At 37.6% G+C, this 24,868-nt stretch overlaps 1 protein-coding gene across 2 annotated transcripts; it reads right to left on the minus strand.

The window, feature by feature from the left end:
• Positions 1-1,606: 1,606 nt before the first annotated feature.
• COX16 (cytochrome c oxidase assembly factor COX16) lies at positions 1,607-23,770 on the minus strand. Of its 2 annotated transcripts, none has more exons than XM_014867204.3 (4): positions 23,496-23,770; positions 19,964-20,035; positions 3,688-3,750; positions 1,607-1,992 (listed from the first exon to the last, which is right to left on the minus strand). In XM_014867204.3, the coding sequence occupies exons 1-4, from the start codon at positions 23,565-23,567 to the stop codon at positions 1,876-1,878; spliced, it is 324 nt and encodes a 107-aa protein (XP_014722690.1). In that variant the 5' UTR covers positions 23,568-23,770; the 3' UTR covers positions 1,607-1,875. The 2 variants fall into 2 exon arrangements, with proteins under 2 accessions (XP_014722690.1, XP_014722691.1); XM_014867205.3 differs by having other exon boundaries at positions 23,320-23,575.
• Between the last annotated feature and the right edge of the window lie 1,098 nt (positions 23,771-24,868).

The raw sequence follows: 24,868 nt of genomic DNA on the forward strand, positions 1-24,868 counted from the left end.
TGGTGATTTGTCCTGTGACCTCAATTCTCTCATAGATCAAACAGTTGATTTTAAGTTTTTCAGCTTTTTTCTTTGTGTTAGGATGGAAGCTATGACTTCCAAGGTTCCTACATGTTGGACAGGAAACTCTAAGTCCCCTGTGCTGCTTTTTAAGAAACTGCCAGTTTTCCAGACTGGTTGTACCATTTTGTATTATACCAGCATTGGATGACAGAACCAGTTGCTCCACATCTTCACCAGCATTTGGTATTGTCACTACTTTTTATATTAGCTGTTCTAACAGGTATGTAGTGATTTCTCAATGTGGTCTAAATTTGTATTTCCCTAATGGCTAGTGATGTCAAATATTCTTTTCATGTGCTTATTTGCCATCCATATATCCTCTTCAGTGCAATGTCTCTGTATTCTTTTGTCTATTTTCTAATTGGATTGTTTGCTTTTTTACTATTGAGTTTTTGGAGTCCTTTACATATTCTAGATATGAATCTGTCGCCAGATAGGTAGTTTACAAATATTTTCTCTCAGTCTTAAGATTGCCTTTACATCCTTTTAAAAGTATCTTTGGAGAGCCAAAGCTTTTAATTTTGACAAGGTCTAATTTTTTGTCAAGTTTTTCTTTTATGAATTTTTTGGCAAAAACTATTTATCAAGAACTATACAATAGGTCCTGAAGACTTTCCGCCATTTTCTTCTGAAGGTTTTATGTTTTACATTTAAATCTCATCCTTCTGTTACTTTTAGTACAAGGAATGAGGTTTAGGTAGAGGTTCTCTTTTTTGTTTGCCTATGAAATCCAATTGGTCCCTCAGGTAACTAATGAATCATCTCTATCACAAATTATCAGCACTAGATAATCAGCTTGCTTTCCTTTTTGCTAAAACTAACCCACCGAAAATAGAGATTTTTAATTAGGGAAGAGGTGAGGTGGATTTATAATTTTTTGCAATTATGGAGGTGTATTTCAATTGAGACTTTAGGCATCTGGTTCTCAGCATGAAAATATCAGAAGGTAGGAAGACAAGGCTGCCCAAGACGGGGGTGAAGAGAAAAACATGAGTTGAAAAAAAATTAACTTCCCTCAATTCTACCCTTTTGCCTAGTGTTTAGATCATAGCAAACCCCAAGTAAAAAAAAACAAACAAACAAAAAAAACTACACTATTTGCATGCAAATTATGTTAAGGCATAAAGCATAGCTTAAATCAGTGTTTAGCAAACTGCAGTCATCTGTGGATTACCTCAATACTTTTGCCATATCTACATATAATATGTACTACATGATTTTTTGCTTTACTCAGGAACAATAATATAATTTCCTTAACACATTTTAATGATATCACTAAAATTATCAGGTGATGCTTTGGAAATTGATTAGCATACCATTGAAGTATTATAAATAAAACCAAGACTCTTATCAGACTGTGATCAATATTACTTTCCTACTAGGTTTGACATAAAATCTCTGCTTGATGTTCCTGTGAGAACTTTGGTTCCATACCTGCTATTCTCATTAGGAATCAGACTGAAGTATCAAAATGTTGCTCTGGTAGCTGGTGGAAAAGAAAATGGGAGGGTAGTTGGGAGTGGAATAAACAATACTCTCTAAGTAGCAGTATTCACGTTTTTATTCAGCAGTATAAAGTATATGTAGTCAACATCATTATTTTCATTTGCAAATGGAAAAGTTGGGACATATAAAAACCAGTACTTGACTTTTTATCAAGATCATCTGACATCAAATTACTCACATCCAGGCTTCTGCAGGTCTGAAATTTTCTTCCCATTTTACTTCCCATCCTTACATGATAGGAGCATGTAATGGGAATTCCAGTTGAGAACACTTTTGTTAAAAAAAAGAAAAAAAGGATCAGCATAGTCAAGTTGTCTTAGTCTTAAGGATTTCTGGATTTCGTCCTTGGAGGAAGTCAGGATCTTCCCAAGGCCTGGGTCCTCGAATATTCTTCCAGTCATCAAAAGCAGAGTCCTTTATTTTCTATAGAGCCATAAAAATTAAAGTATATATACATATATTAGTGTAGGAGCCCGGTCACTTTGATTAGGACATCACTGAATGAATAAATAACTGAGTGGAAAGATCCAACAGGCGCTCAATTGTAATATTAGCAAATAAATCAATTGCATATCAAGCATAATAATTGAATAAATGTTCATATTTCTTAGGATTTAGAATTTTCCTTGCAGGCTATTGATGTTAATGCCTATCTTTTCCCCCTTAAGAATAAAAGTATTAAAACAGAAAAAGAGTCCACAAGCTTTATTTTTGAGAACACAAAGAAAGGGAAGAAACTGGGAAAACAAAAGTCCAACTTCTAAGGCTGATCTAGCATAATAATGACCAGCAGAGATTAGCATGGGTGATGGTAGGAAATGAGAAGAAAAGAACAAACGTGGTGATCCTCAAGTCTGCCAGAAGGAAGAAAAGAGAACAAGATGATTTGTCCTGCACCTGAGAAATGAGCTTGGGCTTCAGTACGAGTAGACTCCCCATAGCTGCCACAAGCAAAGCCCTTCTGGGCAATAAAAACCAGCTTCAATTCCAGTTTGCATCATCTACCTTCAGTTAGTGTGAAGTGTCTCTCAAGCACAACAGAACGCAGGACAAAAGGCAAGAACACAAACGTTTCTTCACCCTCTGTCACCACTCCCACAGTAACTTTCATGCATTTTCATACAAAAAGTGAACTATAAGAGATGGAACATCCTCCCTTCACCACATCCTATAATACAATGTGCCATTAAACTCTTCGATTTTTGCTAATCAGATACGTGAAAAACGTCACCTTACTATAATTTTAACTGACATTCCTAGTATAAGTTAAGCATTTCTTCCTATGTTTAAGAATGATATTTATTTCCTTTTCTCTGAATTCTTTACATGCTTTGCCCATGTTCCTACTGACCAACTGAGTTAAATTTTCCATCTTGGTTTATAGATGCTCTTCATATTTAAATAAATTAATTCATCATGATAAGATAAACAATATTTTTAGGATTTCTCATTTAACTAGTGACTTTATATACATTTTTTTTTTAGACTGCACTTTTGAATTTTTATGTATGAACTCATCAACCTTTACTTTTAAAGCTTCTAGGTGTTGTATTGGGGCCGGCCCCATGGCCAAGTGGTTAAGTTGGTACACTCTGCTTTGGTGGCCCAGGGTTTCACTGGTTCAGATCCTGGGCACGGCCACGGCACTGCTCATCAAGCCACGCTGAGGCGGCATCCCACATGCCACAACTAGAAGGACCCACAACTGAAAAAATATATATACAGCTATGTACCGGGGGGCTTTGGGGAGAAAAAGGAAAAATAAAATCTTTTTAAAAAATCTTAAAAAAAAAAGCTTCTAGGTTTTGTATTAAACAGGCTTTTCTGACTTAAGACCACAAGAAAGAATCTCCATTCTTTTCTCCTAGTACTTTTAGCATTTTGTTTTTTATTTTTAAATTCTTGATCCATCTAGGATTTATTCATTTGTAGTATATAAAATACATATCCATCTTTATTTTCTTTTCAAATGACTACATAGTTGTCCCAATACCATATGTTCAAGGGAAATAACTTCTTTCTGCACTGGTAATAACTTAAATTTACCTTTAGGCAGACAGAACCAGTCACTGCCATGGAAGATTGTTACAAAAGAGAGACTATATTAACATATTGTACCTCATACTCTGATTCCAACGATATTTTATTCATTTTCAGTTTTTTTTCTAATTCAGGATCAATCTGTAGAAAAGAAAGAGGAGCCAAAAGTTATTTAAGTCAGTTAGATTCAATTTTCAATTTAAAAAGTTACATAAGGGATGGCTGGGATGGTATGGTGGATTACAAAAAGATGGCAAAATCTCCACTATCCATCCAATCGCATAATGATAACTAACGTACCACCACCACCAACCACCACAAGTAACTGCAGCTAAGATTTACTTATCAATTGATAGGGAGCACTTGTTATGTGCCAGGCGTTTTGACATATATTATCTCTTAATCCTCACAAAAACCTATGAGGTAAGTATTATTATGATGATCACAAGTAAGGATAATGGGACACAGGGGGTTTGAGTTAACTTCTCAAAAAGGCAGAACTTGGCTTTGAACCTTGGCTCCCAGCTTTCAGAGTCCATGCTATCAACCACCATCCTAAATTATGTTATTATACATAGAAATGATATAAAAATACTAATAAATATAATGCTGCCCTTGAAAACAAAAAAGAACACCTTCCATATACCAGAAACAAAGAAGTATCTAAAAAGAACTAGACAAGATTCCCCAATGGTAAACAGGAGCTGATGCCCTGTTACCTATGTGTGGCAAAGGCTTTAGGAAAGAAGAAAGTGATTTCTGAAATTAATAAGTAACAACAAAACCCAAATTAAAATAAATGGAATAGCAGAATAGTGACTGAATATAGCTTAAGACCAAATTAGTACACTAGAAATACAACCTAAGGATTCCATTAGAATGATGCAGAAAGCATTGGGATAAATGAAAGAAAAGGTAAATTATGAAAGCTAGATCCAAAAGTTCTAATATATGTCTGTTAGGGCTTTTAGAATTAGAGAATAAGGAGAATGGAAGAAGGGCAATAATTAAATAATTAGTAATTAAGTATACAATATATAGAGAGGACATGAGTTCTCAGACAGAAAGAACAAAATAAAGAATAACCACAACAGGGGCTGGCCCAGTGGCATAGCAGTTAAGTTCACACACTCCGCTTCGATGGCCAGGGGTTCACAAGTTCGGATGCTGGGTGCAGACCTAAGCACTGCTTATCAAGCCATGCTGTGGCAGGTGTCCCACATATAAAATAGAGGAAGATGCATACAGATGTTAGCTCAGGGCCAATCTTCCTCAGCAAAAAGAGGATGATTGGCAGTGGATGTTAGCTCAGGGCTAACCTTCCTCAAAAATAAACAAATAAATAACCACCACCACAACAAAAAAAGAGCCCATTCTTAATCAAGTAACAGTAAAACTTTAGAATATTAAAAATAAAAAGAAAATCTCAAAAAGAATGAAAAGATAGCCTACTAACAAAGGGATGAGAATTAGAAAAAAAAGACTACTCATAAGCAACTTCAAATGCTACAATAAGATGATGCTACATCTTCAATGTTGATATAGAGAGATGATTACTTTGAACCTCAATTTTACTTTCATATTTTCTCTTTTCTTTCTTGGTTTCTACTTGATTTTTTCTCAATCACTGTTTTGAGAGGTAGAAATACATACAACCATATCAATAATCCCAGTAAATGTTGAAGTAATCTATTAAGTAACAGAAATTTTCTGACTCAAATTTTTAGAAATCCAGCTATACACTACTTACAAGAAATGCACTAAAAGAAAAAAATGAAAGCACAAGGTTGGAAGGGTTACAAAAATGATATACCAATAAAAAACTAGTGGGGCCAGGGGGCTCAATACATAGCAATATTCATAATGGACAAAACAGAATTCAAGGCAAACACCCAGCAAATTTAGATTGCCATTTCTCATCAAATACATACAAGATATTTATAAAAATTAAACTTGTTCTAGGGCAGAAAGGAAAACTAGGCAAATTCACATGTAGAAAATATTGACATACATACCACATTCACTGACTACAATTGATAACACTTAAAAATCAACAGCAAAAAGATATTTGCAGTAAGAATCCATACACATGAAAGCTAAAAGGTTTTAAAATACATTAATGTGTTAAAGAGGAAATCAAAGTGAAAATTATGAAGTATTTAGAAGTGAAGAGCCACACTGTTTTTGTTGAAGTTTTTCATTCTAGTAGTTTTAATCTTCTTGGGTAGACAAATTTCTTGGTATACAACATTTCATCTGCACATAAAAATGACATTTTCATCTCTTTCTTTCTAAACTTCATACCATTTATTTCTTTTTGCTGTTTGATTACATAGGCTATGATATCCAAAATAGTACTGAAAAGTAGTTACAATTATAGATATTCTTTTCTTCTTCCTAGGTTTAATGAGAATATTTCTAAAGTTTCTCTATTAAGAACATTTACTGGGGCCGGCCTGGTGGAGCAGCGGTTAAGTTCACACGTTCTGCTTCTCGGCAGCCCAGGGTTCGCTGGTTCAGATCCCGGGTGCGGACATGGCACCGCTTGGCACGCCATGCTGTGGGAGGCGTCCCACGTATAAAGTGGAGGAAGATAGGCATGAATGTTAGCTCAGGGCCAGTCTTCCTCAGCAAAGAGAGGAGGATTGGCAGTAGTTAGCTCAGGGCTAATCTTCCTCAAAAAAAAAAAAAAAGAATATTTACTACAATCACAGTTAAGAGAATTCAACAAAGTGGCAAAATCAACACACAAAAATCAAAGTGCATAAATCCACAAACAATATCAATAGGGTTTCTTTACTCAAGTAAAAACGAATTAGAAAATGTAAAAGAAAGAAATACCTAACTAGAATAGTGTTATCTATTTAAAAAACTGAACTTATAGTTTAAAACATTTGAAAAGAAAACTTGAGGCTTTGATGGTTTCACTGACAAATTCCCTAAAATATTTAAAGAAGTAGTAATACCAATTGTACACAATCTTTTCCAGAAAATAAAAAAGGAGGGAACACTTCCCAATTCATGTTATGAAGCCAGCATTATCCTGATACCAAAACCAGACTGTTGGGGAGGAAAAACTTTCCCTTCTTCCTTTCTAGGTTCATTGGTTGGCCTAATTGACATAAGACAGATTAACAGGAGAAAAACAAATTTAATTATGTATGTATGGGAGCTCCACAAAGCCATGAGACTCACAGGCAGTAAGGCAACTGAGGCTTATATACCATCCCGAGCTAAGGAAAAAGTGGGTACAGCTCTCAGGTTCCAAAAGGGAGGAAGACAATTCACAGGATGATGAGAAGAGCAAATGTTTGGTAAACAAGTGTTTGCCCTGCCATGCAGATAACTGTTTCTGATACAAAAAGTCATGTCTGGTAATAACTCTCTTCCTGGTACAAGCCTCCTATCTAAACTCTTTTAGGCAGTTAAAAGAGAGGTAAAAAGCTTTTCCTGAGCCTGCTAGGTCTTAACTGCCTTTACCTCAAAACAATACACACGCCAAAGTGGCACATTTTGGGGTAGCATATTCTGCCCCCCCACAAGACCAAGACAGTAGAAGGAAAAAAACCCAAAAACTACAGACCATAATAATCTCTAGTGTAACCTCTACTGGAAGAATAAAGTATAGCTTCCAAACTAACAGAACAACAACATAATAATAAAGTATTAGTAATCCAAAGGAGGAAAAAAAAAGACAAAAAGAAACGATTGCAACAAATAACACATAAAAAGAAGGCATATTTAAACTCAAATATACAAAAAAATTACATTGAATGATCCAACTAAAGATGAGACTATTAAAAGCATTATTCTATTTATAAGAGATACATGTAAAACTTAAGTTTACAGAAAGGGTGAGATTAAAAAGAAAGCTGGTGAAGCCATATTAATATGCAACAAAATAGGCTTTAAGGGGAAAGAGCATTATTGGCAAGCAAAGCTTCATTAGAAGAAAAATTCAATTCACCAGAAAGATGCAATAATTCTGAAATTATACGACCATTTAATATCATGGTGAAACAAAGAGTCACAATGAGAGATGTTAACACAATTTTCTCAGTAACGGAACAGATTTAAAAAATTAACAATACAGAAAATCTGAAAAAACACAAATAACAAACTTGACCAAATGGCTAAGTTTTTATTAGGTACCCAACAACTGCAAAATATACATTTTTTTCAAGCACACATCATTTATACAAACTGATCATGTGTTAGGTCATAAAGCAAGTCTCAACAAATACAAAAAAAATGAACTCAAGGGTCTGCCCAGTGGTCTAGTGGTTAAGTCACGCACTCCGCTTCAGCGGCCCTGGGTTCGCAGGTTCAGATCCCACCTGTGGACCTAGCAGCGCTCGTCAAACCATGCTGTGGCGGCATCCCACATAAAACAAAGGAAGATTGGCACACGTTAGCTCAGCGACAACCTTCCTCAAGCAAAAAGAGCAAGATTGGCAACAGATGTTAACTCAGGGCCAGTCTTCCTCACACACATACACACACACAAAAGAACTTATTGAAAATATTTGATTACAATGCACTTAAGTTAGAAATCAATAAAAAATAACTATGAAATCTTGTATGTTTATAAACTAAGCAAAAACATTTCTAAATAGCTCATGGGTAAATGAAAATTTTTATAAAACTGAGTAATTATTAACATACTACATATTAAAACTGTGTGACACAGCTATGATCATGCTTAAAATTAAATTCATGAGCTTAGAAGCATATATTACAAAAGAAGATGGAAAGTGAATGAGCTAAGAACCTACCCTCATAAACTTAAAAAAAAGTAACCCAAAGGAAAAAGCAAATAAAGAACAAAAATTAATTAAAGGTAAAACAAGTGTGTAACAAAAGAATCAACAAAGCCAAAAGCTGTTGATGAATCTCAGGTGAAACTGACACAGAAGAAAGAGAAGTTACAAAAAAGAGCATTCAAAATGAAAAGGGTATCAACATAAATTCTATGTGCAACAAACAGATATTGGGATAATATGAATAACTTTATGCCAATAAATTTGAAATTTTAGACAACATGGACAAATTCATAGAAAAATACAACTTTCCAACACTAAAAGAGGAAGAATAAACAATTTGAATACTATTATAACCTATAAAGAGTTGAATCTATAATTAAAAACCTCACACAAAGGAAACTCCAGGTTCAGATGGCTTTACCAATGGATTCTACTAAGGAAGAAATAACATCAATGCAACAAAAAATCTTCTAGTTATGTGGCGAGCATAATAACCTTGATATCAAAACTTGAAAAGACAGAAAGAGAAAATAATAGGCCAATTTCACTAATGCAGAATTCCTAAAGAAAACACTATAAAAAGAAGCCAGCAACGTACCAAAAACACAGTATACCATGATCAACTGAGTTCATTCCAGGAATGCAAAGTTAATTTGAAAACCACAATGCAATCCACAAATAAACTAATGCAACAGAACAGAGGTCTGAAACAGACTTATGACAAAATAGGCACAGAAGAGCAGGAAGAAAAAGATGTTATCGTCAGTAAATGGTGTTTGGACAACTTGTTACATACATTAGGGAAAACGTTCATTCAATGTGTGTGTTTTTTTCACACCACCAAACAATCAACTCAATTCTGACACTACCTACCTGGAGATAGTGTCAGATCCTACAGGTTAAGGGCTCAGTCCTACAAGACTTCCCCCTCCCCCAACTTCAGACAGCAAATGCAAGTAGCGGTTGTCACCTGTGCTTCTGACTGACTGGATATAGATTAGAGGTTCCAATGCCCTCCTCTTGTGATACTGGTTCAACACAACGTTCACATGAGGGAAGCCACATTGTAGAAAAGAAACTATATTATAACTTTGAATGACCTCTGATTAACTAACCCAGACATGCTCTGTAGATTTTATGGCCCCTCCTAACTGCTATAAGTTGATAACTTTGTTCTTTTGAGTTCCTTAGGATGTGATGACCCCCGGGAAGAGAGTCTGTGCTGATAGTCATCATCAATGACAACTGAAAGATCAGGGTATAGGGCATTGCTCCGGTCTCTGATGGACATCCAGTAAAACAAAAGACTATCAGGAACTAAGACCAGATATCTGTCCATACCTGGAGACCAGCCCCCTATATAACGGGCCTGTAGTCTTTGTTCTGTAAGATGGTTCTTTCAGACATTAGTTGGCCATCTTCCCCCTTGCTAGTGAGCTGTAATAAAACCCTTTCTCTCCTACCACCTTGCCTTTTGACTATTGGCATGTCTTGTGGCAGGCAGATGACTCCCCCACACCGTGGGTGGTAACACCTGGTTCAATTAATTTGCTACAGCCATCCACAGAACTCAGAGAAACATTTTACTCACTGGATTACAAGTTTATTATAAAAGGATATAACCCAGGGACAGCAGAGGGAAGACAGGTATAGGGCAAGGTATGGGGAACAGGCTTGGAGCTTGCATGCCTTTTCTGAGCAGGCCACTCCCCCAGTACCTCCACGTGTTCACCAACCAGTAAGCTGTCTGAACCCTAACCTTTCGGGTTTTTATGGAGGCTTCAATATATAGGAATGATTGATTACATCATTGTCATTGGAAATTGCTTTGACCTCCAGGCCCACTTCCCTCCCTGGAGCCTAGGGGGGTAGGACTGAAAGTTCCAATCCTTTGATCACAGGGTTGACTGCCTGGGCAACCAGCTCCCATCTTTAGGTTACCCAGGGCGGGTTCCAAAAGTCACCTCATTAACATAACAAAATACATCTTGATTGCTCTCATCATTTAGGAAATTTCAAGGGTTTTAGGATCTCCCTGCCAGAAAGGGGGACAACAACAATGTACATATTTCTTATAAATAACAATATCATAATTCCTCACATGGTACACAAAGAAATCAACTCCAGATGGAATGCAGACCCAAATATAAAAGGCAAAAACAAAGTTTTTAGCAATAATACAGAAAAATAATTATATTTTGGAGTAGGAAAAATTTTTATTAAAAAGACCAAAAGAAAAAGTAACCATAAAGTAAAAAAGAAATAAAATAGACTACATTAAACTCAAGAAAATTTGTTTATCAAAACATATCACTAAGAGTGAAGACCAAAAGGTTTATAACCTGGCATGTATAAAGAAATCTTACAAAACAATAAGAAAAAGACCACCAACCCAGTGGAAAAAAAAAAGCAATGAAGACCTGAAACATTGCAATAGAAGATACACAAAAAAGGAAATATAAATGGCCAATAGACATATGAAAAGTGATCAACCTCATCAATCATCAAGAAAAATTCAAATTTGATGAGGATCAAGGCTGCCCCAGGTAGAGAAGCTCAAGGTGACTTGTCCTACATACCAATCTATATCATCCTCTGGGAAGCACCTGATCCAATCTGATTCTTATCTAAAGTTATAGGACCACCCAATAAGCAGACCCCACCTACACTGATACCATTTTAATGACTTTTTTCTACATAATCTTTCCTTTGTCTTGTAAAGAGATAACTCACATACCTATGCCTTAAATTTAGCCCTACCCTCAACCCATGTTTGCAGCTCTTACTGCCCATGGGTCCTGTCCCCATGCCTGCAGCTCTTCACTGCCCATGGGTCCTGTCCCCATGCTATTCTCTGAATAAAAGAGCACTACTGCCAGACCTTGACAGTCCAAGAAATCTTTCTTTCGACTCCTCGACTCACTGAGACCGCATCAAAATTCATGACATAAGTAGGTAACAATTTATAACACACCCACCAAAATAGCTTTAAAAAAACCCCAAAACCCTACAATACCAAGCATTGTTACTGCACAAGTGGGGTTCTCTGCCCAATGTGCATTTAAAAAACCCCAATTATTATGGCATCAGCTTTTGAGAAAAGAAGAGGCTTTACTGCAAAGTCGACCTGCAAGGAGACAGAAGGCAAAAGTTCTCAGATGTCTCCCTGACTCAGGATTCAGGATGAAATTTAAGCGATTAGCGAGAACAGGCTGCCTGTGGAAAAGCTGGCAGGCGGTTTTGATTGGAGGGCTTTAGACATTTATGGTAAGGTTTTAAACATTTATGGTAAGATGTGGAAGGGGCTTTAACACCAGATCTTCCTAGACAATGGACCCCTCACCTCTGATGAGAGTCTGACTTTCAAGTTCCAGTTATGTCCCAGTCCTTTGGTTCCACAGTGGCGAGAACCTTTAGTACTGGTGTCATTTCAGTGCAAGATTTCCTATTCTGTGCATGCTCTGGCTATGTGACTTTGCAAATTTTCTGAAAAATAACTCTTAATCACTCTGTTGATAAGAGATGGGGTCAGTTTGTATGGTTCTAGTGGGCCTGTGGTTACAGTATTGGCAAGTATTTGGAATCTTGGGAACAAAAAACTGTTGGTAGCAGTGTAGATTGTGAAAGGAAGCAGAATATGACACCCCAAAATATGCCCTTTTGAAAGCATAAGGATTACTTTGACCTGGTTGTTTAAGAAACAGCAGACACAGAAGCTCTGTCCCTTTTGTAAGGGACGTTTATGTTCATAAAGGAAACCTCTATTTGTAAGGGTGTCTTCTGCTCTGTACCAGGAAGAGAAGGATGGCTCTAAAACACAAGAAACTCTTATCAAGGGAGAAGGCATCCACTTAAATCTGCATAACAACCTTACCCTATTTACTGTGCTTTTCCTGGTAATGTCCCGTAACTGGCTCCCCTACCCTCACCCCTAACATCCTTCTTTTGTCTTGAGCTGAAGATGGTATTTAAGGTGATGGCTTAGGCCATTTTGGGGAGAGTTTTGTTTAGTTTTCCTGGGTATCTTCCATGTATACAGGAGGTATACATGTTATTAAACTTCTGTTTGTTTTTCTCTTGTTAACTTTTTATTACAGGGAGTTCTCACCCAAGAACCTAGAAGGGTAAAGGGAACACTATTTTTCCTCCCCTACAACTGATTCAATCACTCTGAAAAACAGTTTGGAAATTATCAAATAAAGGTGAAGTATGACACGTATACCCTACAACCTAGCAATTCCTTTTTTGTACATGTGCTACAAGAGAAATATATAAGAAATGTTCTATTAAAGAGAGAACCACAAGCCCAAAACATTGTCACTCATGCTAAAGTCCAGATACCAAACCTAGGTTTAAGACCTAACAATTGCAGTGTCAACTTCTCCCAGAAATGTAAATCTTAATCAATCAGTCTGGAATTTCCCAATCAGCACCAATGAAACAATCTGTCACTACAGGTCCTCTCCACCCCTCAGAGAAAGAAGAGGCAATCTACATGATAAAACCCTTGCCTGTCCCTTCTGGCAAAAAAGAACATGTCCTGGCTTAAAAATAATCCTTTCTTTCTTTTGCTAATAGTTCCCGTGACCAACTCTTCTTCCTATAAAAACCTTCCATGATGTACAACCCCTCTAATTGCTGGATGAGATGCTGCCCGATTCACAAGTCATTTGATAAAGCCAATTAGATCTTCAAATTTACTTTTGATCAACCCAAATGTCTATCAACAGTAAAATCAATCAATAAATTATCGTATATTTAGTGGAATACAATACAGCACTGAAAAAATCATGGGGTCAGCAAGTACGGCCCATGGACCAAATCTATTTTAACACATTTTTGTAAATAAAGTTTCATTTGAACACAGCCATGCTCATTTGTTTATGTTTGTCCACAGCTGCTTTTATGCTACAATATCAGAGTTGAATAGCTGTAAAAGAGTCTATGGCTCACAAAGCCTAAAACAGTTACTATTTGGCTCTTTACAGTAAAAGCTTGCTGACCTCTGAATTTAAAGCCAAAATACAGCTGAATTTCACACACATAATATTGAAAAAAAGTCAATCAACCAAATGATAAGGCAACATACTGAACGGGGGAAAATAATTACAAGTCATATATTTGATAAGGGGTTAATATCCAAAATATATACAGAACTCATACAACTCAATAGCAAAAAAAAAAGAAAAAATCCAATAAAAAAATGGGCAGGAGATCTGAATAGACATTTTCCCAAAGAAGACATAAAGATGGCCAACAGCTACACGAAAAAGATGCTCAACATCACTAATCATCAGGGAAATGCAAATCAAAACCACAATGATACGTCACCTCACACCTGTTAGAATGGCTATAATCCAAAAGACAAGAAATAACAAGTGTTGGCAAGAATGTGGAGAAAAGGGAACCCTTATGTACTGTTGGTGGGAATGTAAATTGGTACAGCCACCATGGAGGTACTTCAAAAAATTAAAATAGAACTACCATATGATCCAGCAATTCTACTTCTAGATATTTATCTGAAGAAAACAAAAACAGTAACTCAAAAAGATATATGCCGCCCAATGTCCACTGCAGCATCATTTACAATAGCCAAGATGTGGAAACAACCTAAGTGTCAACTGACAGATGAGTGGATAAAGAAAATGTAGTAAATGTATACAGTGGAATATTATTCAGCCATAAAAAAAGAAATCCTCCCATTTGTGACAACATGGATGGACTTGGAGGGCATTATGCTAAGTGAAACAAGTCAGAGAAAGAAAGACAAATACTGTATGATCTCACTTTATATGTGGAATCTAAAAAAAAAAGAAAAAAAACTGAGCTCATAGATACAGAGAACAGATAGGTGGTTGCCAGATGCTGGGGGGTGGGGGTGGTGAAACAGGTGAAGGGGGTCAAAAGGTACAAACTTCCAGTCATAAAATAAATAAGTCATGAGGAGGTAATGTACAGTATGGTGACTATAGTTAATAATACTGTAATGAATATTTCAAAGTTACTAAGAGAAAATCTTAAAAGTTCTCATCACAAGAAAAAACTTTTTTTTAACTATGTACGGTGATGAATGTTAACTAGACTTATCATGGTGCCCATTTTGCCATATATACAAATATCAAATCATTATGTTGTACACCTGAAACAATATGTTACACATCGATTATATCTCAAAAAAAGGTCAGACAAAAGAATATATATGATTCCACTGACACAAAATTCAAAGCAAAAAAAATTAACCTTACTGCTTTGGGACGTAGTCCGAAATGGTAAAAGCCATGAAGTAATTACTATAAAAAGCATGGTAACGTCTACCCCTGGGGCAGGAGGAGGGCATGGAGAAGGGAGCAGGTTTCTGGAGTGCTAATAATTTTCTATTTCCTGACATGGATAGTGGTTACTTCAGCGTTCAGTTTATAATAATTAAACTGTTTAAGTACGTTGAATGCACTCCTTGATTTCTGTGCTATATTCCACAAGAAAACAACTTAAAGAAATAAAATAATGAATTACTATATTAATCACTGAATGTATGTAAAGGGAATAAAACCTACAATACAAGTCAACTCCTTCATATGGTTTCAACTGAGAACATGGCAAAAGACCTAATGCCAGTGGGGGAATAAACTGGTTGTATTATTGACAGATCGTATGTCTGTACTTTGGGTGATTTTAAAGGGATTTTCAGCACTAATTTTTGATAGTATGCAACTGTACAATTTCTGTCATACTGGCAAACATTAAACCAAACCCCTACCAAAGATGCCACTCTACTGTATAACATTTTGATAAACCATCTTCCTGTGCCTTCATTTTCTGTACAAAATAGGACTAGAAAGATGTCTAATGATGTCAAAGCAATTTGCAAAATCGAAACCAACAACAACAACAAACCATTCCCTGCAGTCTCTTGGGGCTTAAGAGGAAGGGGGCCAGAGAACTGAGAGCTGAAAGCCCACTTTTGCCCTGGGTATACTTGCTAAACCTCAAACAGCTACAGGATGAGAGTCAGGCTTGAAACCAGGTAGAGAGCTGCTCCTGGGAGTTAGAGAAACCATCACACAAGGCTATAGTGACAAAAAGACAGATCAAGGGTCTTAAATATCCAACATGGATACCCCCGAGGATAGTTCCTAAATTCTGAAACTGCATAAGGCAAGAGTATACAGCAAGGTTGGAAATCTCTGAAAAGTGAAGCTGAATTTCCTGGAGTCTCAGCAGAAAGCCACCTAGGGTCAGGCCCCAGGGATCAGGAAGAAGCAGAGATGCCTAACCAGATCTGGCTCACTCCTGGAGAGGATTAAGAGGTCAGCCCCCTATTCTATCTGCCTAGCAGATAAAAGGATAAAGCCTTTCTGGAGGAAAACAATACCATCTTGAACCTCTATAGTTGTTTACAAACAACATCCAATATTTAATAAGAAAATTTACAAGGCATGTTCAAAGTCAGAACCATATAACCAAAAACCAAAGAGAAAAATAATTAGACAATAAAAGCAGATCTATAGTTGATCTTTACGTTGGAGACACGACTTTAAAGTAACTATAACTCATATAAATTCAAAACATTAATGGAAAAAATAAATAAAAATATGACTTTATGGGAGATCTCTCCAGAGTACTAGAATATATAGTTAAGAATTAAACATACATCTCAAGACTAAAAAATATTGTAACTGAAATCACAAAATCAAAGGATGACTTTAATAAGAGATTGGACACAGCAAACGACAGGTTTAGTGACTAGAAGTTAGGACAATAGAAAATGTACAATTTTAAAAACAGGAGAAAAAAAGCATAATAGAAATGTTGGACATAAAGAGTCTAACGTACATCTGGATTGGAGTCCTATAAAGGAAGCAGACAGAAAACTGGGCAAAAGCAACATTTCACAAGATATCAACAATTTTTTGTTTTATGTTTTCTGTGGTTTCATTAAAATCTTCACAGAAATCAGAAGACAATTTGAAACTCCATTTTCAACTCAGAGTACGTAAGAACTAATGTGAACATTTTTTGTTGCCATGATTCAATTTATCACTTGACTACTTAGAAAGCATGGTCTTTGGTAAGATTTAACACAAGCAGCTCTATATTGTAAGAGGTCAACGCATCTGGTACCAAAATTTCCTCTTCTGTTTGCCCACAGGATTTAGTACTAACCTCTGAATCAGAAAAATCTAACTTTACTCAGTTTCATAGACCAATTAAGGGAATAGTATGATAATGCATGTTCTCATTAGCATGCTGTGCACAAGGCAACTCAGCAGCTCTATTTTCGACTGAGTATTGGCGTCTTTTGGGGGAGATCAGTAAACTTTTGATTGATTTACAAGCACTTGCCTGTTTCATCCTGGACCTGTGAGATTTGGTCTTCCTTCATGTATTTTCACATCCCTGTCTCCACCATGCCCAATCTCAAGTTCTTTTCTGCATATTTTGCAGTATGCTCTGTTTGGGTTACTTAACTCCCTAATCCAGTTGTATGTGTCTTTCCATCTGTCATTAAAATAACACAGTCATGGGGCCAGCCCAGTGGTGCAGCAGCTAAGTGTGCACGTTCTGCTTCGGTGGCCCGGGGTTCGCTGGTTCGGATCCCGGGTGCGGACCTATGCACCGCTTGTCAAGCCGTGCTGTGGTAGGCGTCCCACATATAAAGCAGAGGAAGATGGGCATGGATGTTAGCTCAGGGCCAGTCTTCTTCAGCAAAAAGAGGAGGATTGGGAGCAGTTAGTTCAGGGCTAATCTTGCTCAAAAAAAAAAAAATAATAACACAGTCACTTAGCTTTCTTTTTCAGTGATGTCTGGATCATACTGGCATTAATATTGTAATTGTTTTCACTTTCATTATCCGAATCTTAGAAAACATGGTCATGATATTTACAATGTTAAAAATTAAACTAGCACAATTTTCCTTACAAAGCACAACCGACAAGCAAATAAAAAAGGAAAGACTGTTAATGCCCGAGATTACAATGCACTTAATTGCACACTTAATTGCAGTGATCCAACAATGGATGATCTATTATTGTGGATCCAGGGTCGTTAGCATTAGGAACAGGAGAAAAAGAGCAACAGCCACTAAGGAAGGCGGATAAACTATGTCACATCTATTTCACACTAGAATTGAAAGCTGCTGGTTTCAGCTTATTCTTTTTAGCCCACCTCCTGAGTTCTGTACTTTCCTTTCCATGACTGAAAAGCAGGAATTTTTGTGTCTGGGGATACCAGACTTCTAGTCCTAAAATTAGGACAGTTCCAGGCAGACTAAGACATCTGGTCACTCTGAATCAATACCGTCTTTCTCCACCCTTCTCAAAAGTTCTCACTTGAATTTATCCTCTCTTGGTCCTTTTCAACAGTATTTGTCCTCTCAATCCCAGTCTTGACTCTCCTTGACCTCAGCAATCTTGCCCTCTTGACACCCTTACTCTCACCTTTCAACCCTGGTAAACCCCTGTCAACTCAACAGAAATGCTCTCAATTCCTCTCAAATTTAGTCCACCTCATCCTCTCTACCTTGTTTGAACTCAACCTTATCCAAGTACTGACTCTTGACCTCACCTGAGTTGGACTTCTCAACATCAACCAACCTTGACCTCTCAATCTCAGTAAGTCTTGTCCTCTGATCCTTCTCACCTCAACTTTGTCCTCTCAGCCTCCTTCCATAGACCTTGACCAACCTCATGCTCTCAACTTCGTTCTCTTGACTTCAACTGACCTTGCCCTCTCAACTTCAATGAACATTACTCTCTCAACTTTAGTTAACTCCGTTCTCTTTACTTTGACTCCATCTTGTAGGCCTCTCCCGTTATCACAATCTTCCTCAATCTTTCTCCTTAACTGAGTGGTCAGCACCACCATTTATCTAGTTCTCAAAACCAAAACTTCAAGCCATCCAAGATTTATTCATATTTTTATATTATAATCATCACATTAGTCATCAAATATTATCAGTTTGCTGCTAAAGTTTTCCTGGAACCCATTCATTTCTATCTTCATTGAAAATGTTTTATTTCAGGTTCCAACATTGTTCATCTATACTACTGCCAAAGCATCCTAACAGGTCTCTTCATCTCCAATTGAAGCAATCTCTTCCATCCTGTTGCTCCTCCAATCCCCACCTATCCTGTACTCCGTTGCCAGAGATATTTCCAAAATGAAAATCCAACCATATGCCTAATACTCCCTCTACGTTACAGAATATTAATCATTTCCACCATTTAGCTAACTCTTACTCTTTCTTACTCACCTTAATTCAAAACTTGATACCTCAAACAAACCTTCTCTGATACCCCTTTCCCAAGTCTAAACTGTATGCCTCTGTCTTGGAAGTTCTAGAAATGTTTTATGCAAAATTCTAATACAGCATTTTACTGGGCACCATTATATTATATGTTTGAGAACATTTTTATATTAGATGTCTTCCAGCCTCGATTATGCTATAAGCTTTGTAAGAACCAGTTTCTTTAAACTTTATATGTAGGCTCTAACACATGACAAATATCCAATTATTTTTCAAATATGTACATGTTATCTCACTTTCAAAAGTCAGATTTATAATTTTCACCTTAAAGGGAAAGAGAAAAATTCCTTAATAATTGGAATGCTAACAGAAACTTCTTAACACAGTTGATAACTGCTCTATTCCCTCATGCAACTATATATTCATTTAAAATGTAATATTTACTCTAATGCCTGCCATGGAGATGGAGTTAGTGCTTCTCCTAAACTGTAAAGTAACTGAGAAAATTGAATAGGCCTTTAACAGTCTTTACTTTCCCACCAATATTACTGAGGTCTGCTAATGAAATATATATATATATATATATATATATATATACATACATATATATAATGCAAAAAACTTCAAATATCAGATGTATGCCACAAACAAAAATTATACCCTTCTGAATGAATTAACCAGACTTCTTATGTAACACTTGACGAGAATTTGACAGTAATTGTGGGAGAGAGTGGGAATCCTAGCCCTACCCCTAAATAACCACATGATCTTAGGCAAGTTACTTAAACTGTCTGAGCCTCAGTTTCCTCACCTGTAAAATAAAGACAATAACATATACATAAGGAACTAGTACAGTCTAACCCAAAGGCATACCTATAAAAACAACACCTATAAAAAGGTATCAGTATTCATAATAAAAAGGAATTTTCCTTTCTTTTAGTCTTAGTTACTAAAGATACATATCAATATAACTTATAATAAAATTACTGGTATTAATATGAAATAGCTAATGTATAATTGGAGTAATAAAATGGAGTGAAATTTTTGTCCCATGTTCTTTAGTCCCTTCTAAATCCTAAAAACAACTACACCAGACCATATTTTGTTGGAGAAAACTAACAGTACTGCAAATTTTCTAGTGAATAAGGAGAAAGATTACTAAATTCTTGTTTCATGATTCACTTACAGATCATTAATGTTATTTTAAAGAAGAACCCAAAGATCATCTATCAGTTGTGAACAGCAAGACAAAACTCAGACTGCTTAGTGTACTGAGTATTCACGGCCCCTCAGCCAGCACACATGTATACACAGACACATGTCAAACTCCAGTTACAGTTCTTACTTTAATCTTCACAGCATCATAACGGATTTGTGAAAACTCACGAAGACCAAAGGAACCTCCAACAATCAGCAACTGAAACAAGGAAAGGAAACAATTAAACAAAATAGAAGGGCAGAATTCAGTCTATCTACAGATTACTCATCTAAATGCCACCAGTGACAGATTATACAAAATCCTACAGATCATCCTCCCTGGTGAGTTACCATCCATCCGTTAGAGTAGATGTAGTTCATACTGTCACGGGGAAACACTTGAGCACATTATCAAATACCAAAATCAGTACTTTTACTTGACCTTATGGTTTAAATAACATTATCATAAGCATTTCATTAGTTGATCCTTACAAAAGACTTATGATCTAAGAAAAAAACCAAAAAAAACATTTAGCAGATGAGGAAATAGAAGCACAGGTAACTAAATGACTTGCCCCTGATTACACTGGGCAAAGCCAGCAATAAAATTCTGGCCTTGTTTGTTCAAGACTGGAATTCTTTCAATTTTATGGTTTTGCAAAATAAGCCAATTGTAGAGCGTTTTTTTCCATCTTCTTACCAAGTGATAAAAAAATCTCATGAAATATGCCACACTTCTCAACATGCAGTAAACCTTAAAAGATCCTTTAAATTGTCATTGCTGCTTTATCATCTCCTCAAATACTCTAATGGGCTTTCATCCCTCATCCTAAAGCTGCAAAAGTCTAGCAATTTGGAAAAAAATAAAGTTTGCTCCCCACTTTCATTTTTTTTCTTTTTTTATTGCAATAACATTGGATTATAACATTATATAACTTTCAGCTGTATCTCGTAATATATTTCGAATTCTGTGTAGCTTACATCATGTTCACCACCCAAAGACTAATAATAATCCATCCCCACACCAGTGCCTAATCACCCCTTTTGCCCGCCCTTCTCCCTCCCCACCTCCCCTCTGGTGACCACTAATCCAATCTCTGGTGCTATGTGTTTGTTTGTCCTTGTTTTTATCTTCTACTTATGAGTGAGATCATATGGTGTTTGACTTTCTCCGACTTATTTCACTTAGCACAATACCCTCAAGGTCCATCCATGTTGTCAGAAATGGCCAGATTTCATCATTTGTTATGGCTGAGTAGTATTCCATTGTGTATATATACCACATCTTCTTTACCTATTTGTCCCTTGCTGGGCACCTAGGTTGCTTACAAGTCTTGACTATTGATAATGCTGCAATAAACATAGGGGTGCATGTACCTTTACACATTTGTGTTTTCAAGGTCTTTCAATAAATACCCAGCAGTGGAATAGCTGGATCATATGGTAGATTTATTCTTAATTTTCTTAGGAAATTCCATCCTGTTTTCCATAGTGGCTGCACCAGTTTGCACTCCCACCAGCAGTGTACGGGGGTTCCCTTCACTCCAAATCCTCTCCAACACTTATTGTTTCCCCTACCTTCTTTTTTATATCAACATATTATTACCAATTAAAGAAATATAAAAAGATATAAGACATTGCACAATATAAAATTTTATAATTTTGAAGTTGGCATACTAACAAAACCTTGAGGCTATGCATTTCAAAAACCAATAAATCTGACCTCATAAAAATTTAAAATGTCTATTCTGACAAATAAATGAAATACAAACAACATGAAATCAAAAGACAACAAATCAGGAAAAACATCTGTTATATATAAGCAGCTAATGCCTGCAATGTCAATATGTAAGAATTCTTTGTGTAAGTAAAATAACTTTTGTCCCTTAATTTCAATGAAAAGACACACCCCTGGGTTTCCTAATTCCTTCTCAGTCTCCTTATATTAATTCTTCCTCACCTTCGCAACCTCAATATGTTGGACCATCCCAAAAGGCTCAGTCTTCAAACCTGTTCTACCTATTTACAACCAACACTGAGTCCCTGGTTGACGTTATCCAGTTCTGTGGATTTAAATAGCCTCTATAACCTAACAACCTTCAAATGTACATTTTCAATGGAAAATAGCCCACTGAACTGAAGACCTGCCTTTCTATTTGACGTCTCCACTTGAAACTCTAACAAGTATACACAAATTAATTTTTTAAAAACCCTTCTTGATTTTTACCCCAACACTCTTTCTGCCTCAACCTGCCCCTAACCAATCTTTCAACGTGCCAGTAAATGTCAACTACTTTTATTCAGTTACTCAAGCCAACTTCTTTGTAGTCATCATTAGTTCCTCTCATTCATATCTCACATCTAATCCATCCCTGAGTTCCGTCACCTCTACTTTCAAAATATTTCTTGAATCTGACAATTTCTGACTATATGCTCTTCTAACACTCTAGGCCAGGTCACCATCATCCCTCTCCTGGACTACTGAAACCACAGTACCCATATGTTACTATAAATAATAAAGAATTTGTCTAGTCTTTGTCCCAGGTTCCTGGGAGGGAGCTACTAACTTGGAATTTCCTGAGTGAGAGGACTATCTTTGTTATTCATGATGAACCCTTGGGACCACACCTGAATTTACACTAACGAGGTGACTCATGGTAGGCCCCTAAATAGTTAGGATAGAGGCTGGCCATGCTGGAACGACCAATCATGTGACTAGACGGTTGGGGCCCTGAGCCATGTGACATCAACCTGACCTCCAGATGTCCAGGGAGGAGAGCAGTGCTATAGACTGAGTTCAGTCACGTAGCCAGTGATTCGATCAACCACACTGAGATAATGAGAACTGAATAAAAAACTCTGGTTGGTTTTATGTCAACCTCAACCTGAATCTTCATGACGAATGGGATCTTCAGGGAACTCAGTGTGGGATTGGGCTCAAATACATCAACACCAAAACTATCTTCAATGTGCTTTAAAAACATCCACTGTAATTCAGCGACCTTTAAAGGGCTGCTACGCAGGGGCCGTGCTAAATATTCAATTCACCAGGTTTTATTCAACTCATAACAGCACTCTGGAAAAATTAAGCCAGATCACAAATTAGGAACCTGAAATACAGAGATGCCCGAGACCGTACAGTTAAATTAGGTAAATACATCTAGTCTCAATGATCCAGCATATCGTCAAGCTGTAGCGGGGGAAAAAATGTGAGTTTAGTAATCGTCCAAACGTGGGTGAAAATCTGGTTCTGACATGGCTCTGTGAAGCACACCCTAATAACTACAAGGGAAGGAAAGAGGGGAACTCGAGATTCCACTACCGCGGCGGGGAGAAGACTAGAAGGACTGCCTAAAAGTCCTCAACCTACCACCAGCCCCTTGCAGCCCAGGCTGCTGGTCCCAGCCGCGGGTATTACAAAGTCCCCGCAGTTTGGCTCCAGCCGGACCAGAGGTCCCACCCCTTCCGGAACCCCGCCTCCACGCTTTTCCTCGCCGCACTCACCAACATGGGGACTCCGTAGCGAAGGGTCTTGTTCTTGCGCAGGGCGCGCATCACCGCGTGTGGAAACATGAGTGAACTCTCCGACCCGCTCGGACAAGCCGCCAAACGCGCCCAGCGCGGCCTCCCCGACCTCAGCGGCTCAAACTCTAGGCCAGGCAAGGACGTCCGAGACTCACCTCCCTTTCTTGACCTCTTCGTGCATGGTTCTCTCCTGATAGGCCTCCGCCAGGCGAAAGCAATCGATCCATCGTAACCTCCGCCCACGTCCGCCCGGAAATTCGAGTATCCGCGGTTTGGTTCCGGCACGCCACCTAGCCGTTGGGACTTAGGGACTTAAGTCGTGTTTGTAGTCACCGTCAATTGATATGGAAACCAGTACCTCCCAAGTTCGGGGTCTTGACCAGCGTCTTCTTAGAACACTCCTTCTCACATTGCCGCTGGATAAAATCAGCTAAGGACAAAAAAAAGTTACTTTGGAGCTAGTACTCTCGCCTTTATGGCTATTTGTGGGATGGGGAGTTTACCAGCTTAATAAAGATTTTTACGGGCTGGTCCCGTGGCTGAGTGGTTAAGTTCCTGCGCTCTGCTTCAGTGGCCCAAGGTTTCGCTCGTTCAAATCCTGGGCGCGGACATGGCACTGCTGGTCAAGCCATGCTGAGGCGGCATTCCACATGCCACAAGTGGAAGGACCCACAACTAAAAATGCACAGCTATGTACTGGGGGCCTTGGGGAGAAAAATGAAAAATAAAATCTTAAAAAAGAAAGATTTTTAGAAATAAGTGGTCACAAAATGTTCAGTTGACTGGTAATCGGCGTACTGTCTTGCTATCACTGAACCTTTAATGCTAATTCTTTTACTGTGAAATAATAATCTCCAGTCATTTATGAATGTCTATTTTCCACTCATTCAGCAACCATCCAGCACATCTTTTCGCGGGTCATTAGAAGGCTCGAGGAACACAGAGATGAAGAAATATCCCTGCTTTAAAGAAGCTGGCAATCTAACGGGCACACAAATAAACGTGTCTTGAGCACTGTGACAGCTTAGGAAACAGCCCCCACATGTGCCATTTGCCGTGGTGAGTCACGGGAAGCCTCGCCTGTTAGGTACTATTTGAGATGACGTAGTACAGAGTGCAGGTGAGGTGGAGTAACATTTCCCATGATAGCCCTGAAATCTTTCCATCTGTCCCTGCCCTCTATGGCCACTGAAACGTTCCTGGTTTAATCCCTTATCATCTTATGAAAGTTGTCCCTAGGTAGTCTCCAGAGGAGAAACTCCAGATCTACCTGTAGGCTGCTCCAATAACACCCAAATCTATAGGTACACACCGGGTCAAATACGAAAAACAAACAAAAAATTCTCATTGTGATTCTCAAGTCTATCTTCCACACTGCTGAAAGTTATTTACGAAGCATAAATGAGATTCTCCCTCCTTTTGCCTACAGTAATAACTTCAATTTTCTTAAGCAAAGAATTTAAGGCCCCGTGTAATATGACTTTGGTCTGCCTTTTCTGCCACTGTTCTTCATTCACACCATACTCCA

Source organism: Equus asinus, chromosome 7 (assembly GCF_041296235.1).
Source record: "Equus asinus isolate D_3611 breed Donkey chromosome 7, EquAss-T2T_v2, whole genome shotgun sequence".
NCBI lineage: Eukaryota > Metazoa > Chordata > Mammalia > Perissodactyla > Equidae > Equus > Equus asinus.

What these genes read in the sequence shown, in the direction of transcription:
- COX16 (XM_014867204.3), bottom strand. Translation starts at nt 23,567, where the DNA reads ATGGATCGATTGCTTTCGCCTGGCGGAGGCCTATCAGGAGAGAACCAT. An exon ending in GAAGAGGTCAAGAAAGGGAG is followed by an intron (nt 20,036 to 23,495) that starts GTGAGTCTCGGA and finishes TCCTTGTTTCAG; the next exon opens with TTGCTGATTGTTGGAGGTTC. An exon ending in ATGATGCTGTGAAGATTAAA is followed by an intron (nt 3,751 to 19,963) that starts GTAAGAACTGTA and finishes TCTTTTCTACAG; the next exon opens with ATTGATCCTGAATTAGAAAA.